The 18,863-nt window shown below is 45.1% G+C and overlaps 1 protein-coding gene across 1 annotated transcript in view; it reads right to left on the bottom strand.

The window, feature by feature from the left end:
• LOC115125485 (uncharacterized) overlaps nucleotides 1–18,863 on the bottom strand; it is a gene marked incomplete at its 5' end in the record, with an annotated part of 97,064 nt that overhangs the window by 45,317 nt on the left and 32,884 nt on the right. The window contains one exon of the mRNA XM_065008445.1: nucleotides 6,921–6,998. Within this exon, the coding sequence (XP_064864517.1) occupies nucleotides 6,921–6,998 (78 nt within the window). The remainder of the gene's footprint in view (nucleotides 1–6,920; nucleotides 6,999–18,863) is intronic.

Below are 18,863 nucleotides of genomic sequence, written 5' to 3'. Positions count from 1 at the left end.
GAACCCTATTCCCTATATAGTACACTACTGTAGACCAGGGCCCTATTCCCTATATAGTACACTACTGTAGACCAGGGCCCTATTCCCTATATAGTACACTACTGTAGACCAGGGCCCTATTCCCTATATAGTACACTACTGTAGACCAGAGCCCTATTCCCTATATAGTACACTACTGTAGACCAGGGCCCTATTCCCTATATAGTACACTACTGTAGACCAGAGCCCTATTCCCTATATAGTACACTACTGTAGACCAGAGCCCTATTCCCTATATAGTACACTACTGTTGACCAGGCCCTATTCCCTATATAGTACACTGTAGACCAGGGCCCTATTCCCTATATAGTACCAGAACCCTATTCCCTATATAGTACACTACTGTAGACCAGAACCCTATTCCCTATATAGTACACTACTGTAGACCAGAGCCTATTCCCTATATAGTACACTACTGTAGACCAGAGCCCTATTCCCTATATAGTACACTACTGTAGACCAGGGCCCTATTCCCTATATAGTACACTACTGTAGACCAGAACCCTATTCCCTATATAGTACTACTGTAGACCAGGGGCCCTATTCCTATATAGCCCTATTCCCTATATAGTACACTACTGTAGACCAGAACCCTATTCCCTATATAGTACACTACTGTAGACCAGGGCCCTATTCCCTATATAGTACACTACTGTAGACCAGGGCCCTATTCCCTATATAGTACACTACTGTAGACCAGGGCCCTATTCCCTATATAGTACACTACTGTAGACCAGGGCCCTATTCCCTATATAGTACACTACTGTAGACCAGGGCCCTATTCCCTATATAGTACACTACTGTAGACCAGGGCCCTATTCCCTATATAGTACACTACTGTAGACCAGGGCCCTATTCCCTATATAGTACACTACTGTAGACCAGGGCCCTATTCCTTCCCTATATAGTACACTACTGTTGACCAGAACCCTATTCCCTATAGACCAGGGCCCTATTCCCTATATAGTACACTACTGTAGACCAGGGCCCTATTCCCTATATAGTACACTACTGTAGACCAGGGCCCTATTCCCTATATAGTACACTACTGCCCCCTATTCCCTATATAGTACACTACTGTAGACCAGAACCCTATTCCCTATATAGTACACTACTGTAGACCAGGGCCCTATTCCCTATATAGTACACTACTGTACTGACCAGGGCCCTATTCCCTATATAGTACACTACTGTAGACGAGGGCCCTATTCCCTATATAGTACACTACTGTAGACCAGGCCCTATTCCCTATATAGTACACTACTGTAGACCAGGGCCCTATTCCCTATATAGTACACTACTGTTGACCAGGGCCCTATTCCCTATATAGTACACTACTGTAGACCAGGGCCCTATTCCCTATATAGTACACTACTGTAGACCAGAGCCCTATTCCCTATATAGTACACTACTGTAGACCAGAACCCTATTCCCTATATAGTACACTACTGTAGACCAGGGCCCTATTCCCTATATAGTACACTACTGTTGACCAGGGCCCTATTCCCTATATAGTACACTACTGTAGACCAGGGCCCTATTCCCTATATAGTACACTACTGTAGACCAGGGCCCTATTCCCTATATAGTACACTACTGTTGACCAGGGCCCTATTCCCTATATAGTACACTACTGTAGACCAGGGCCCTAATCCCTATATAGTACACTACTGTAGACCAGGGACCTATTCCCTATATATAGTAGACTACTGTTGACCAGGGCCCTATTCCTTATATAGTACACTACTGTTGACCAGGGCCCTATTCCCTATATAGTACACTACTGTAGACCAGAACCCTATTCCCTATATAGTACACTACTGTAGACCAGGGCCCTATTCCCTATATAGTACACTACTGTTGACCAGGGCCTATTCCCTATATAGTACACTACTGTAGACGAGGGCCCTATTCCCTATATAGTACACTACTGTTGACCAGGGCCCTATTCCCTATATAGTACACTACTGTTGACCAGGGCCCTATTCCCTATATAGAACACTACTGTTGACCAGGGCCCTACTCCCTATATAGTACACTACTGTTGACCAGGGCCCTACTCCCTATATAGAACACTACTGTTGACCAGGGCCCTATTCCCTATATAGAACACTACTGTTGACCAGGGCCCTACTCCCTATATAGTACACTACTGTTGACCAGGGTCCTACTCCCTATATAGAACACTACTGTTGACCAGGGCCCTACTCCCTATATAGTACACTACTGTTGACCAGGGCCCTACTCCCTATATAGAACACTACTGTTGACCAGGGCCCTATTCCCTATATAGAACACTACTGTAGACCAGGGCCCTATTATTGTTCAGGAAGATGGCTTCCATGAAGAGGACCATGAAAGTGTCCCAAGAGGAAGAGGACCATGAAAGTGTCCCAAGAGGAAGAGGACCATGAAAGTGGTCCAAGAGGAAGAGGACCATGAAAGTGGTCCAAGAGGAAGAGGACCATGAAAGTGGTCCAAGAGGAAGAGGACCATGAAAGTGGTCCAAGAGGAAGAGGACCATTTGGGATGAAGAGGCCCATGAAAGTGTCCCAAGAGGAAGAGGACCATGAAAGTGTTCCAAGAGGGAGAGCTCCATTTGGGAGGAAGAGGACCATGAAAGTGTCCCAAGAGGAAGGGGACATGTGGGAGGAAGAGAACCATGAAAGTGTCCCAATAGGAAGGGGACATGTAGTTCCCATGAATAAGGTCAGGGGCAGGAGATGGGCCATGGAGATGTAACATTCTCAGTCTCACAGCCCTCCTATAGAAGGAAAGGGACTCCCAGCTTTTTACGGTCTCAGAAAGGAGGCCCTTCAGGGACAACCTTAACACCAGACTAAGACAGCCCACCAGGGACAAACTTAACGGCAGTTTAAGGAGGCCCTTCAGGGACAACCTTAACACCAGATTAAGGAGGCCTTTCAGGGACAACCTTAACACCAGACTAAGACAGCCCACCAGGGACAAACTTAACGGGCAGATTAAGGAGGCCTTTCAGGGACAACCTTAACACCAGACTAAGACAGCCCACCAGGGACAAACTTAACGGGCAGATTAAGGAGGCATTTCAGGGACAACCTTAACACCAGATTAAGGAGGCCCTCCAGGGACAAATTTAACGGGCAGATTAAGGAGGCCCTCCAGGGACAACCTTATCACCAGATTAAGGAGGCCCTCCAGGGACAAATTTAACGGGCAGATTAAGGAGGCCCTCCAGGGACAACCTTATCACCAGATTAAGGAGGCCCTCCAGGGACAAATTTAACGGGCAGATTAAGCAGGCCCTCCAGGGACAAACTTGCATGATGTTCTCAAGCACGCACATGGCAGGTAGGGTCAGGATGTTAAAACAAGTGAAGGAGAGACCTTTTAAAAAGATAGATTGTGTGGACTCACTGCTTTGCATAAGCACATACAGCACCAGTCAAACATTTGGACACACCTACTCAAGGGATTTTTAAATATTTTTTTTTTACATTGTAAAAATAATTGTGAAGACATCAACACTATGAAATAACACATATGGAATCATGTAGTAACCAAAAAAGTGATAAATAAAACAAAATATATTTTAGATTCTTCAAAGTAGCCACCCTTTGCCTTGATGACAGCTTTGCACACTCTTGGCATTCTCTCAACCAGCTTCATGAGGTAGTCATCTGGAATGCATTTCAACTACTATTTAATTTATTTAAACGTTTATTTAACTAGGCAAGTCAGTTTGGAACAAATTCTTATTTGCAATGACGGCCAACTCCGGACAAGCCATGACCCGGACGACGCTGGGCCAATTATGCGCCGCCCTATGGGACTCCCAATCACGGCCGGTTGTGATACAGCCTGGAATCAAACCAGGTCTGTAGTGACGCTTCTAGCACTGAGATGCAGTGCCTTAGACCGCTGTGCAACTCGGGAGCCCCCCAATGAATAGGTGTGCCTTTTTAAAAATAAATTTGTGGAATTTCTTTCCTTCTTAATGTGTTTGAGCCAATGACAACGTAGCCAGTCCGTTGTGTTGTGACAAGGTAGGGGTGGTATACAGAAGATTGCCCTATTTGGCAAAAGACCAAGTCCATATTATGGCAAGAACAGCTCAAATAAGCAAAGAGAAACTACAGTCCATCATTACTTTAACACATGAAGGTCAGTCAATCCAGAAAATGTCAAGAACCTCTAAAGTTTCTTCAAGTGCGTTCGAAAAAACCTTCAACCATGAAACTGCCTCTCATGAGGACCGCCACGGGAAAGGAAGACCCAGAGTTCCCTTTGCTGCAGAGGATAAGTTCATTAGACTTAACTGCACCTCAGATTGCAGCCCAAATAAATGCTTCACCTAGTTCAAATAACAGACACATCTCAACATCAACTGTTCAGAGGAGACTGTGTGAATCAGGCCTTCATGGTCGAATAGGTGCAAAGAAACCTCTACTAAAGGACACCAATAAGAAGAAGAGACTGGCTTGGGCCAAGAAACAAGAGCAATGGACATTAGACTGGTGGAAATTTGTCCTTTGGTCTGGAGTCCAAATTTGAGATTTTTGGTTCCAACCGCCGTGTCTTTGTGAGACGCAGAGTAGGTGAACGGATGATCTCTGCATGTGTGGTTCCCAGCGTGAAGCATGGAGGAGGAGGTGGTGTGATGGTGCTTTGTTGGTGACACTGTCAGTGTTTTATTTAGAATTCAAGGCACACTTAACCAGCATGGCTACCACAGTATTCTGCAGCAATACGCCATCCCATCTGGTTTGGGTTTAGTGGGACTATCATTTGTTTTTCAACAGGACAATGACCCAAAACACACCTCCAGGCTATTTAAGGGCTATTTTACCAAGAAGAGTGATGGAGTTATGCATCAGATGATCTGGCCTCCACAATCACCCGACCTCAACCCAATTGAGAGAGTTTGGAATGAGTTGGATCACAGAGTGAAGGAAAAGCAGCCAACAAGTGCTCAGCATATGTAGGAACTCCTTCAAGACTGTTGGAAAAGCATTCCAGGTGAAGCTGGTTGAGAGAATGCCAAGAGTGTGCAAAGCTGTCATCAAGGCAAAGGGTCTAAAATATATTTTGATTTGTTTATCACTTTTTTGGTTACTACATGATTCCATATGTGTTATTTCATAGTTGTGATGTCTTCACTACTATTCTACAATGTAGAAAATTGTAAAAAATAACCCTTGAATGAGTAGGTGTGTCCAAACCTTTGAATGGAACTGTACATAAAGATGATTTATGAGTTCAAGGGTCTTTAACGGCATCCTCTTCTGAACTCTTTCAATATACACATGGTACACTTTCAAGTCAGCACTAAAGCAATGCAAATGACGGGTTTGCTTGAACTGAACTAGAGTCCTGTCCAGGGGGTGTACTATGGGCCGCTCTGGCTCAGACAAGGGTCACTTACATGAACTGCAGTGTTAAGACGGAAACAGAAGTGAGATGCACACAACAGAAGTGAGATGGACACAACAGAAGTGAGATGGACACAACAGAAGAGGCGACCCTCTCGAACATGATTTAATATACCTTCCAGAGTTAAGGTCAAAACCATGTTCAATTCCAGTCAATTCAAAAAGTAAACCAAATTCCATTTCAATTCCAAATTGTCCTCATTGAAAAACATTGGAGAACAGGAATTTCAGTGCGCTTCCTGAATTGAAATTAAATTTGACCCCAGCCCTCATACCTAACAGTGTCCCCTGTACTATTCTTAAATTGACCCCAACCCTGATACCTACCAGTGTCCCCTTGTACTGCTTCTTAAATTGACCCCAACCCTGATACCTACCAGTGTCCCCTTGTACTGCTTCTTAAATTGACCCCAACCCTGATACCTACCAGTGTCCCCTTGTACTGCTTCTTAAATTGACCCCGACCCTGATACCTACCAGTGTCCCCTTGTACTGCTTCTTAAATTGACCCCAACCCTGATACCTACCAGTGTCCCCTTGTACGGCTTCTTAAATTGACCCCAACCCTGATACCTACCAGTGTCCCCTTGTACTGCTTCATAAATTGACCCCAACCCTGATACCTACCAGTGTCCCCTTCTACTGCTTCTTAAATTGACCCCAACCCTGATACCTACCAGTGTCCCCTTGTACTGCTTACTTTTCCTGGGTATAACATTCGTGAATACCTACTACACTGCAGGTATAGACTAGGTGATTACCAACCTCCATACTGATGCTTGACAATACACCGCAGGTATAAACTAGGTGATTACCAACCTCCATACTGATGCTTGACAATACACCGCAGGTATAAACTAGGTGATTACCAACCTCCGTACTGATGCTTGACAATACACCGCAGGTATAAACTAGGTGATTACCAACCTCCGTACTGATGCTTGACAATACACCGCAGGTATAAACTAGGTGATTACCAACCTCCGTACTGATGCTGGCCAATACACCGCAGGTATAAACTAGGTGATTACCAACCTCCGTACTGATGCTGGCCAATACACCGCAGGTATAAACTAGGTGATTACCAACCTCCGTACTGATGCTGGCCAATACACCGCAGGTATAAACTAGGTGATTACCAACCTCCGTACTGATGCTTGACAATACACCGTAGGTATAAACTAGGTGATTACCAACCTCCGTACTGATGCTTGACAATACACCGCAGGTATAAACTAGGTGATTACCAACCTCCGTACTGATGCTGGCCAATACACCGCAGGTATAAACTAGGTGATTACCAACCTCCGTACTGATGCTTGACAATACACCGTAGGTATAAACTAGGTGATTACCAACCTCCGTACTGATGCTTGACAATACACCGCAGGTATAAACTAGGTGATTACCAACCTCCATACTGATGCTTGACAATACACCGCAGGTATAAACTAGGTGATTACCAACCTCCATACTGATGCTTGACAATACACCGCAGGTTGAAATGTCTCTTCACGAAGTTGGCCACCAGGCTAACTCTTCTCCCTGTGAAAGAAAACAAGCAAGATTAAAAACAAAAAATGGCGGAAAAATATCTCCTCCGGGAGGCGAACCCGCAATTTTCTGATCCACAAGAGGTAACTTGAACCGCCAGCCAAACTCAACTGGCGGTCCCCGGTCCAAGTCTGGACCCAGAGAAGGGTCAATCCAATTTACACGGCTTTAAAAAATAAAATAAAAAACAACCGTGTGCAGTGGCCTCTAACTCAGCAACCTCTCTTTCAAAGCAACGTCCACCTCTACTATTGCTCTGGCTAATCCAACCGGGTGGTTATATGCAAATACAAGAGGCCGCGTCTTACCCAATCACATTAATCCAAATATTTTACGCGGAACCTTGGGACAAAAGCAGGCGGAAAGAAACAGGTTTGACCGCTGTTCAGCTGTTAACTACACAGATAGGAGTGTAGTTATCAACTGTTATCAACTGTTAACTACACAGATAGGAGTGTAGTTATCAACTGTTAACTACACAGATAGGAGTGTTGTTATCAACTGGTTGCACCCTACAGGAAGAGGGAGGGGACTGGTTGCACCCTACAGGAAGAGGGAGGGGACTGGTTGCACGTTTGAAAGAGGACCACCCGGGGCTGACATCTTACCACTGCATCATCCACCAATCTGTCCCGAGTGCCAGTCCGGGAAACGAGTATTCCCGAGGTCATGACAACGATGATGAAACGGATCAACTTTTTGAGAGCAACATCACCCCTTCAACACCTGCTACGAGAAAGTTCTGACAGACGCCAATGCCAGTTGATGACCTCCGACCTGCACAACAATGTCAGAAAGTTCTGACAGACGCCAATGCCAGTTGATGACCTCCGACCTGCACAACAATGTCAGAAAGTTCTGACAGACGCCAATGCCAGTTAATGACCTACGACCTGCACAACAATTCCAGAAGGCTCAGCAAGACAGGGTTTTGGAACACTTTTGGGCCATTCAGGAGGAAAGCAAAGCTTTCTCATCAGATCAAATTGAGTGACAAGGCAACTCAGTTTTCAGAGTTTTTGGAATATGAGAAGTTGGAAACAGCTGAATTTTTGGCAGACATTACATCACACCCTAAATCAATTGAACGTCAAGCTGCAGGGATGAGACAACACCGTGTGTGATATGATAACAGTAATCCGGGCTCTCCAGTAGAAAAATTGAGCTTTTCAAGAATGATCTCCAGGGAAAACTTCTCCACATCCTCAAACTTTTGGAGCAAAAGGCAGGGAGAGAAACCATGTTGATTTCATCCAGAATCTGATGGATAACTTCAAGGCTCACTTTGATGACATCACGGTTAGATGGAAACTGCTGCTTCTCATCCAGAACCCCATTCATGGGTCACAAATGTGACACAGTTGTCAGAAGAAGCAAAACAGATCTTCAGATGGGTAGATGTTGCATCGCAGCAGATGGAGTTGATTGAGCTGCAAGGCAATGTGTCTTTGAAGGAGCAGGCTGGTGACTGTGCCACTTCCTGGGGAAAAGATGGTGCCTGCAGCTGATGTCCTTGTTCTCAAGAAACTGAGCACTATACATCCTGAACATGTTTAGTTCCACATACAGCTGTGAATCAGTCTTCTCCACAATGACCTTTATTAAAAAAACAAACAGCGCACCAGTCTCACCGATGAACACCTGGCACCAGTCTCACCGATGAACACCTGGCACCAGTCTCACCGATGAACACCTGGCACCAGTCTCACCGATGAACACCTGGCACCAGTCTCACCGATGAACACCTGGCACCAGTCTCACCTGCACCAGTCTCACCGATGAACACCTGCACCAGTCTCACCGATGAACACCTGCACCAGTCTCACCGATGAACACCTGCACCAGTCTCACTTGCACCAGTCTCACCGATGAAAACACCTGCACCAGTCTCACCGATGAACACCTGCACCAGTCTCACCGATGAACACCTGAGTTCATTTGTAGGAGACAGGAAGTGTAATTTATCTCATTACTGCAGGGCCCAGAGTGACTTATCCATGAATATTGCAGGGCCCAGAATGACTTATCCATGAATATTGCAGGGCCCAGAGTGACTTATCCATGAATATTGCATGGCCCAGAATGACTTAACCATGAATATTGCAGGGCCCAGAGTGACTTATCCATGAATATTGCAGGGCCCAGAGTGACTTATCCATGAATATTGCAGGGCCCAGAGTGACTTATCCATGAATATTGCAGGGCCCAGAGTGACTTAACCATGAATATTGCAGGGCCCAGAATGACTTATCCATGAATATTGCAGGGCCCAGAGTGATTTATCCATAATATTGCAGGGCCCAGAGTGACTTATCCATGAATATTGCAGGGCCCAGAACAACTTATCCATGAATATTGCAGGACCCGGAATGACTTACCCATGAATATTGCATGGCCCAGAGTGACTTACCCATGAATATTGCAGGGCCCAGAGTGACTTAACCATGAATATTGCAGGGCCCAGAGTGACTTATCCATGAGTATTGCAGGGCCCAGAACAACTTATCCATGAATATTGCAGGGCCCAGAACAACTTATCCATGAATATTGCAGGGCCCAGAGTGACTTATCCATGAATATTGCAGGGCCCAGAGTGACTTATCCATGAATATTGCAGGGCCCAGAACAACTTATCCATGAATATTGCAGGGCCCAGAACAACTTATCCATGAATATTGCAGGGCCCAGAACAACTTATCCATGAATATTGCAGGGCCCAGAACAACTTACCCATGAATATTGCAGGGCCCAGAGTGACTTATCCCCCAGAGTGACTTATCCATGAATATTGCAGGGCCCAGAGTGACTTATCCATGAATATTGCAGGGCCCAGAGGGACGTTCTGTTTATTATTTTGATTCAACTCTCCTTCGTGCTCCAGAAACTGTATTTAATTTTAAAAACATGTTTGGTGGTTGACAGCACACTTTTTGCATAGAGAATTCTGCAACCACGTTTTGTTCTTCAGCTATGTTGCACATGTTCACATTCGAAAGAAGTTAATTAATTCAACATTTGTCTCATTTAATGTATTTAATGTCGATGTAGCACATTTCCTAAGTCGTAGATGACTATGCTAGTTACTACGCTGTACCACAGGGCCGATAAAGGACGATATCCAAGTTTCATATGGTATGTATTCATTTGTCATGTCTATCATCCAATTCGCATATGGTACAAATTACAATTCGCACAATAGCCTATCAATTTGCAATAAGTATATGTTACGAATTTCAATTTGTTGTGGCTAACGTTAGCTAGCTGGCTAACATTAGCTAGGCTAGGGGCGTTCGGTTAAACGGTTAAGAGTTAGGCTTAAGGTTAAGAGAAGGATTAGCTAACATGCTAAATAGTTGAAAAGTAGAAAGTACTAAGTAAGTAGAAAAGTTGGTAATTATCTAAAAAAAAAAATGCTCAAGTTGTCCATGATGATATTTGAACTCTCGACCTTTGGGTTGCTAAGATCCCCCCAGTCGCGATTCACATCCTCATTAATCCGCAATGTTATAAATCAATTTTGCGCAACTCAAGATGTTTCTTCTCCCAGCTGTCTTGTGGTACTATAGGGACATGCTCGGCCTGCACAGCGCCGTGGGGGGAAACAGCGCCACACGACCGAAATTGATATTTTGAGGATAGATTTAGGAATGTTCTGCGCTGTCCGTAAAGCTCAGAGACAGGATTGTAGTTGTGTAACAAAAAAAATGTCTGCAGAATTGAAGGTCCAAATAGACATGATTTGGAAAGGAACACACCTGTCTATATAAGGTTGAGGCACAGACCTGGGGAAGGGTACCAAAACATTACTGAAGCATTGAAGGTCCCCAAGAACACAGTGGCCTCCGTCATTCTGCAGCATTGAAGGTCCCCAAGAACACAGTGGCCTCCGTCATTCTGCAGCATTGAAGGTCCCCAAGAACACAGTGGCCTCCGTCATTCTGCAGCATTGAAGGTCCCCAAGAACACAGTGGCCTCCGTCATTCTGCAGCATTGAAGGTCCCCAAGAACACAGTGGCCTCCATCATTCTTAAAAATGGGAGAAGTTTGAACCACCAAGACTTTTCCTAGAGCCGGTCGCCCGGACAAACTGACCAATCAGGAGGAGAAGAGCCTTGGTCAGGGAGGTGACCAAGAACCTGATGGTCACTCTGGCAGAGCTCCAGAGTTCCTCTGTAGAGATGGAAGATCCTTCCAGAAGGGTAACCATCTCTGCAGCACTCCACCAATCAGGCCTTTATGGTAAAGTGGCCAGACGGAAGCCTCTCCTCACTAAAAGGTACATGACAGCCCAGCTTGGAGTTTGTCAAAAGTCACCTAAAAGACTTTCAGACCGTTAGAAAAAAATATTGGCCTGAATTCCAAGCGTCACGTCTGGAGGTAACCAGCAACCAAGGTCAGGGTTATGGTTAGGGGTTCAGTTTAGGGTTAAGAATTAAGTTTAGGGTTAAGGTCAGGGTTATGGTTAGGGGTTCAGTTTAGGGTTAAGGTTATGGTTATGGTTAGGGGTTCAGTTTAGGGTTAAGGTCAGGGTTATGGTTAGGGGTTCAGTTTAGGGTTATGGTTATGGGTTCAGTTTAGGGTTAAGGTTATGGTTATGGTTAGGGGTTCAGTTTAGGGTTAAGGTCAGGGTTATGGTTAGGGGTTCAGTTTAGGGTTAAGGTTATGGTAAGGGGTTCAGTTTAGGGTTAAGGTCAGGGTTATGGTTAAATTTAGGGTTAAGGTCAGGGTTATGGTTAAGTTTAGGGTTAAGGTCAGGGTTATGGTTAAGTTTAGGGTTAAGGTCAGGGTTATGGTTAGGGGTTCAGTTTAGGGTTAAGGTCAGGGTTATGGTTAAGTTTAGGGTTAAGGTCAGGGTTATGGTTAGGGGTTCAGTTTAGGGTTAAGGTCAGGGTTAGTTTAGGGTTAAGGTCAGGGTTATGGTTCAGTTTAGGGTTAAGGTTAGGGTTATGGTTAAGGGGTTAAGGTTCAGTTTTCAGTTTAGGGTTAAGGTCAGGGTTATGGTTAAGTTTAGGGTTAAGGTCAGGGTTATGGTTAAGTTTAGGGTTAAGGTCAGGGTTATGGTTAGGGGTTCAGTTTAGGGTTAAGGTCAGGGTTATGGTTAAGTTTAGGGTTAAGGTCAGGGTTATGGTTAGGGGTTCAGTTTAGGGTTAAGGTCAGGGTTATGGTTAGGGGTTCAGTTTAGGGTTAAGGTCAGGGTTATGGTTAAGTTTAGGGTTAAGGTCAGGGTTAGGGTTATGGAAAATAAGATTGTGAATGGAAATGAATTTTAGGCCCCCACAAGGATAGAAGAACAAAATGTGTGTGTGTGTGTGTGTGTGTCTGCGCGTGCGTGTGTGAACGGCGTGACTGGAGACATCAGCTGTTGCTCCATCTTTACAGTGTCCTGTGTCGAGGAGAGTTGGTTTTGGCTTTAGTCCCAGAGAGTGGCCTGCTTCCCAAATGGCACCCTATTCCCTATATAGTGCACTACTTTAGACCAGAGCCCTATAGAACCCTATTCCCTATATAGTGCACTACTTTAGACCAGAGCCCTACGGAACCCTATTCCCTATATAATGCAGTAATTTTACTACCAGAGCCCTGGTCTAAAGTAGTGCACTATCTAGGGAATAGGGTGCCATAGGGCTCTGGTCTAAAGTAGTGCTCTATATAGGGAATAGGGTGCCATTTCGGATGAGGACTTGATCTCGTGATAAGCCTACAGTCATGTTTTGGTCTCCCTCCAAACAGTGTGACTCCTTGGGGGAAGAGTGGCCCCTTGATTTCTAGGGCAGGAATGCAGTCCATAAGGATACCCTGTACCCTATTTATATAGGGAATAGGATGTTATGTACACAGCTGTAGTCCATAATGTTTTACAATAAATGTTTCCTGTATGAAGGGCTCATTAGTAGAAAATTAAACCCTTTCTGTGGCAGGAGGGTAGTCTGTTATGTTTAAAGATACTGTAAAGCTTATTGTAAAATGTAAGGGTTTCATAGTGATTATGTTAACTGTAAATTAAACCCCTTTCTGTGGCAGGAGAGTAGTCTTATGTTTTACACTGCTCACTGAATATGTTTAAAGATGCATTTTACAATAAGCTTTTACAGTAAGGGTTTCTAAAGGTTTTATCATGGGTTCATAGAGATTATGTTAACTGTAAATTAAACCCCTTTCTGTGGCAGGAGAGTAGTCTTATGTTTTACACTGCTCACTGAATATGTTTAAAGATGCATTTTACAATAAGCTTTTACAGTAAGGGTTTCTAAAGGTTTTATCATGGGTTCATAGTGATTATGTTAACCCTTTTCTCTGGCAGGAGGGTAGTCTATAGTGTTTTAACCAAACAGAGTGTAAAGCCAGTGGTAGGGAGGTTCTACTAAGCTATATGGAATTGTTTTAAAGAAGGTGATACCAAGGACAATTTTGCTATTTGATTTAGTATTTTAAGACCTCTTGGTGTCAAAAAATATACACAAAATAAGTTGAGGTAGATTTGTATTTGGCCTTACTGTTATTAGCCCATAGAAACACATTGAATAACAGATAGTCCTTACTGTTATTAGCCCATAGAAACACATTGAATAACAGATAGTCCTTACTGCTATTAGCCCATAGAAACACATTGAATAACAGATAGTCCTTATTGCTATTAGCCCATAGAAACACATTGAATAACAGATAGTCCTTACTGTTATTAGCCCATAGAAACACATTGAATAACAGACAGTCCTTACTGTTATTAGCCCATAGAAACACATTGAATAACAGAGACAGTCCTTACTGCTATTAGCCCATAGAAACACATTGAATAACAGATAGTCCTTATTGCTATTAGCCCATAGAAACACATTGAATAACAGATAGTCCTTACTGTTATTAGCCCATACAAACACATTGAATAACAGATTCACTACATGGAACAACAGATAATCACCACAAAAAATATATATATATAAATAAAGTTTGTTCTGAAGTGTCTGTCCTATATCTTAAAGATATGAGAAAGATTAGGACAAATATTTTTTAACCCCTCATTTTCTTCTTTTTTTCAACTGGTACCAGGGGACCCTTCAGAAGAGTTTCTTGCGTCCAGGAACGAAAAACAGTTGTTACGCCCAAACCATTGGGACGCTACAGACAGAAGTTGGTAGATTGACTGTACCGACGTCAGACGAGTCCCGAGATATTTGTGTCGGTTATAGAGCAAAACGGAGAACACCATCGTGTTCGTGACAGTTGTTACAGAAGACTTTGTGAAAATGGTCTTTCATGGTCAGACAAACGTCGCTCCGGCTCTGTCACCTTTCACCGCGGATGAGGAAGTGTGACAATCGACGGATGAGGTGGATTGAGACGCATCCAATGAAGAAAAAAACTACCTTAAACTGGCGGAGTTTGTATTATTATGCTATTATGTTTGTCAGTTTGCTAGTCCAGTAATGTTGGCATTCTATTTTATTTCCACTGCTGGTGATTATTAACAAATGTTTTTGGCACAAACATCAGTCTTAAAAGCAGGGGTCAGAACCGGTTCAGGGAACAGAACAGAAAACCGGAAAATAACTAACATTTTCAAGGAACAGAAATGGAACCTGGAACGAAAGTGATCCATACTGTTCCGGAAAATAACCGTTATTTTAAAAGCATGGGAAACCGGTTAATAATGTTCTTTTAGGTTCCAGGCATTTATTCTAGTCCCACAACAAAATGCAACCAAGTGTCTATGCAAAGCCCTCACTCTTTCACTCAGTAACTTTTTCCAGTGTCGGCCTGCAAGCTGAAAATCTTTTGCCTTCAGGCTCCCTTCCCCTCTGAAGGTCACGGTGCTGACGCTTGATTCAGTAGATATGGAGACATTTTTAATTAGATAAGAATGGACACCAAAAATTTTGTGGTTTTATGATTGCAGAAAACAAGCCTTAAAAACAGCAATATTTTGTCTCTGAACAATTCCTGGTCAGAGACGGAACCGTTGGCCACTCCCACAACTCCCACACCCACTAAAACTGCCACTCCCACGACAACTGCCACTCCCATGACAACTGCCACTCCCACGACAACTGCCACTCCCACGACAACTGCCACTCCCACGACAACTGCCACTCCCACGACAACTGCCACTCCCACGACAACTGCCACTCCCACGACAACTGCCACTCCCACGACAACTGCCACTCCCACGACAACTGCCACTCCCACGACAACTGCCACTCCCACGACAACTGCCACTCCCACGACAACTGCCACTCCCACGACAACTGCCACTCCCACGACAACTGCCACTCCCACGACAACTGCCACTCCCACGACAACTCCCACGACAACTGCCACGACAACTGCCACGACAACTGCCACGACAACTGCCACGACAACTGCCACGACAACTGCCACGACAACTGCCACTCCCACGACAACTGCCACTCCCACGACAACTGGTGATAGAAACTCCTTTATAAACATATATAAAACACATCTGACAGAGATGGCCGCTTCGCTTCGCGTTCTCAGGATTTGATATAATAACCACCATATTGAAAAATAAACTTGAGTCGCGTGATGATATGTTGTGTGGTCGTCCCACTAGGACTCAGAAAACTATACAGTTTATTAGACTACAGATCTGTTGTGTAGTCGTCCCACTAGGACTCAGAAAACCACTCAGTTTATTAGACTACAGATCTGTTGTGTGGTCGTCCCACTAGGACTCAGAAAACCATGCAGTTTTTTTTTTTTTTTAACCTTTATTCTACAAGGCAAGTCAATTCTTATTTTCAATGACAGCCTAGGAACAATGGGTTAACTGCCTGTTCAGGGGCAGAACGACAGATGTGTACCTTGTCAGCTCGGGGATATGAACTTGCAACCTTTGGGTTACTAGTCCAACGCTCTAACCACTAGGCTACAGATGAAATAAGTTAAGATGAACTTCACAGGGTGGTGAAAGTGCACGGTAATGAGCTTGATGCTGCTTTCCAATAAATATCAAGGGTGTTGTTCTGGTGACATGATGATCAATACTTGTAGACTAGCCTAAACGCACTGTATCTATTGGCTAGAATCCACGTACCAAGACCAGAGGAGGCACATTTGCTATTTAACGCAACAGTTTTTGTGACAAAACTGTCGGTAGAGTTGAAAATACGATGGAAACACATTGAACTTCAGATTTTTATTCAGAACATGAAAACTTAGGCGAAGAAGTACATTTTGTTGTACTAGGTAATCACACACCTGTAATCACACACCTGTAATCACACACCTGTAATCACACACCTGTAATCACACACCTGTAATCAACACACCTGTAATCACACACCTGTAATCACACACCTGTAATCACACACCTGTAATCACACACCTGTAATCAACACACCTGTAATCACACACCTGTAATCACACACCTGTAATCACACACCTGTAATCACACACCTGTAATCACACACCTGTAATCACACACCTGTAATCACACACCTGTAATCAACACACCTGTAATCACACACCTGTAATCACACACCTGTAATCACACACCACGGGCGGGAAAATTAGCATATTTTCTTCATGCAGATGTTTGACGATTTGCATGAAAATATGTCGTCAATTGGATGAAAAGTTAAAAGGCTAGTGGGTGGTGTGTTAGTGGGTGGTGTGCTAGTGGGTGGTGTGCTAGTGGGTGTTGTGCTAGTGGGTGTTGTGCTAGTGGGTGTTGTGCTAGTGGGTGGTGTGCTAGTGGGTGTTGTGCTAGTGGGTGTTGTGCTAGTGGGTGTTGTGCTAGTGGGTGTTGTGCTAGTGGGTGTTGTGCTAGTGGGTGTTGTGCTAGTGGGTGTTGTGCTAGTGGGTGTTGTGCTAGTGGGTGTTGTGCTAGTGGGTGTTGTGCTAGTGGGTGGTGTGCTAGTGGGTGTTGTGCTAGTGGGTGGTGTGCTAGTGGGTGGTGTGCTAGTGGGTGGTGTGCTAGTGGGTGTTGTGCTAGTGGGTGGTGTGCTAGTGGGTGGTGTGCTAGTGGGTGGTGTGCTAGTGGGTGGTGTGCTAGTGGGTGTTGTGCTAGTGGGTGTTGTGCTAGTGGGTGGTGTGTTAGTGGGTGGTGTGCTAGTGGGTGGTGTGCTAGTGGGTGGTGTGCTTAGTGGGTGGTGTGCTAGTGGGTGGTGTGCTAGTGGGTGGTGTGCTAGTGGGTGGTGTGCTAGTGGGTGGTGTGCTAGTGGGTGTTGTGGTGTGCTAGTGGGTGTGCTAGTGGGTGTTGTGCTAGTGGGTGTTGTGCTAGTGGGTGTTGTGTGGGTGTTGTGCTAGTGGGTGTTGTTGGGTGCTGTGTGGGTGTTGTGCTAGTGGGTGTGTGCTAGTGGGTGGTGTGCTAGTGGGTGGTGTGCTAGTGGGTGTTGTGCTAGTGGGTGTTGTGCTAGTGGGTGGTGTGCTAGTGGGTGGTGTGCTAGTGGGTGGTGTGTTAGTGGGTGGTGTGTTAGTGGGTGGTGTGTTAGTGGGTGGTGTGTTAGTGGGTGGTGTGTTAGTGGGTGGTGTGTTAGTGGGTGTTGTGTTAGTGGGTGGTGTGTTAGTGGGTGGTGTGTTAGTGGGTGGTGTGTTAGTGGGTGGTGTGCTAGTGGGTGTTGTGCTAGTGGGTGTTGTGCTAGTGGGTGTGGGTGTGCTAGTGGGTGGTGTGCTAGTGGGTGTTGTGCTAGTGGGTGTTGTGCTAGTGGGTGTTGTGCTAGTGGGTGTTGTGCTAGTGGGTGTTGTGCTAGTGGGTGTTGTGTTAGTGGGTGTTGTGCTAGTGGGTGTTGTGCTAGTGGGTGTTGTGCTAGTGGGTGTTGTGCTAGTGGGTGGTGTGCTAGTGGGTGGTGTGCTAGTGGGTGGTGTGCTAGTGGGTGTTGTGCTAGTGGGTGTTGTGTTAAAAGGCTAGTAGCCATATATTTTGAGTGGTTCACAGGCAAAAAAGTACCCAAAGCTCTTGCTAGCAGATCTCTCGCTCTCTCTAACCCGATCTCTCTCTCTCTCTCTCTCTAACCCGATCTCTCTCTCTCTCTCTCTCTAACCAGATCTCTCTCTCTCTCTCTCTCTAACCCGATCTCTCTCTCTCTCTCTAACCCGATCTCTCTCTCTCTCTCTCTCTAACCCGATCTCTCTCTCTCTCTCTCTCTAACCCGATCTCTCTCTCTCTCTCTAACCCGATCTCTCTCTCTCTCTCTCTAACCCGATCTCTCTCTCTCTAACCCGATCTCTCTCTCTCTCTAACCCGATCTCTCTCTCTCTCTAACCCGATCTCTCTCTCTCTCTCTCTAACCCCTTCTCCCTCTCTAACCCGATCTCTCTCTCTAACCCGATCTCTCTCCCTCTAACCCGATCTCTCTCTCTCTCTAACCCCTCTCTCCTCTCTAACCCCCTCTCTCTCTAACCCCCTCTCTAACCCGATCTCTCTCTCTCTCTCTCTAACCCCCTCTCTAACCCGATCTCTCTCTAACCCGATCTCTCTCTCTAACCCGATCTCTCTCTCTCTAACCCGATCTCTCTCTCTAACCCGATCTCTCTCTCTCTCTAACCCGATCTCTCTCTCTAACCCGATCTCTCTCTCTCTAACCCCCTCTCCCTCTCCTCTCCCTCCCCCTCTCCCTCTCCCCCTTTCTCCCTACCTCTCCCTCTCCTCCTGAGGAAGTTATCCTCACATAAAGGAGCAGGGATTTTCCTGGAACCACATCACAACACCCTGTCTGAGTCCCAAATGGCTCCCCTATTCCCTATACAGTGCTTTTGACAAGGTACCATGGGGAAAAAGGCCCATAGGGCTCTGGTTGAAGGTAGTACACTATGTAGGGAAGAGGGTACCATTTAGGACTCAGAGAACAGTGCCTTATCACCCCGCTACTCAACATCAGTCAGTCCCACCTGAAACAA

The sequence above is a fragment of the Oncorhynchus nerka genome, linkage group LG23 (assembly GCF_034236695.1).
Source record: "Oncorhynchus nerka isolate Pitt River linkage group LG23, Oner_Uvic_2.0, whole genome shotgun sequence".
Lineage (NCBI taxonomy): Eukaryota > Metazoa > Chordata > Actinopteri > Salmoniformes > Salmonidae > Oncorhynchus > Oncorhynchus nerka.
This window is presented reverse-complemented; position numbering and strand designations above follow the sequence as displayed.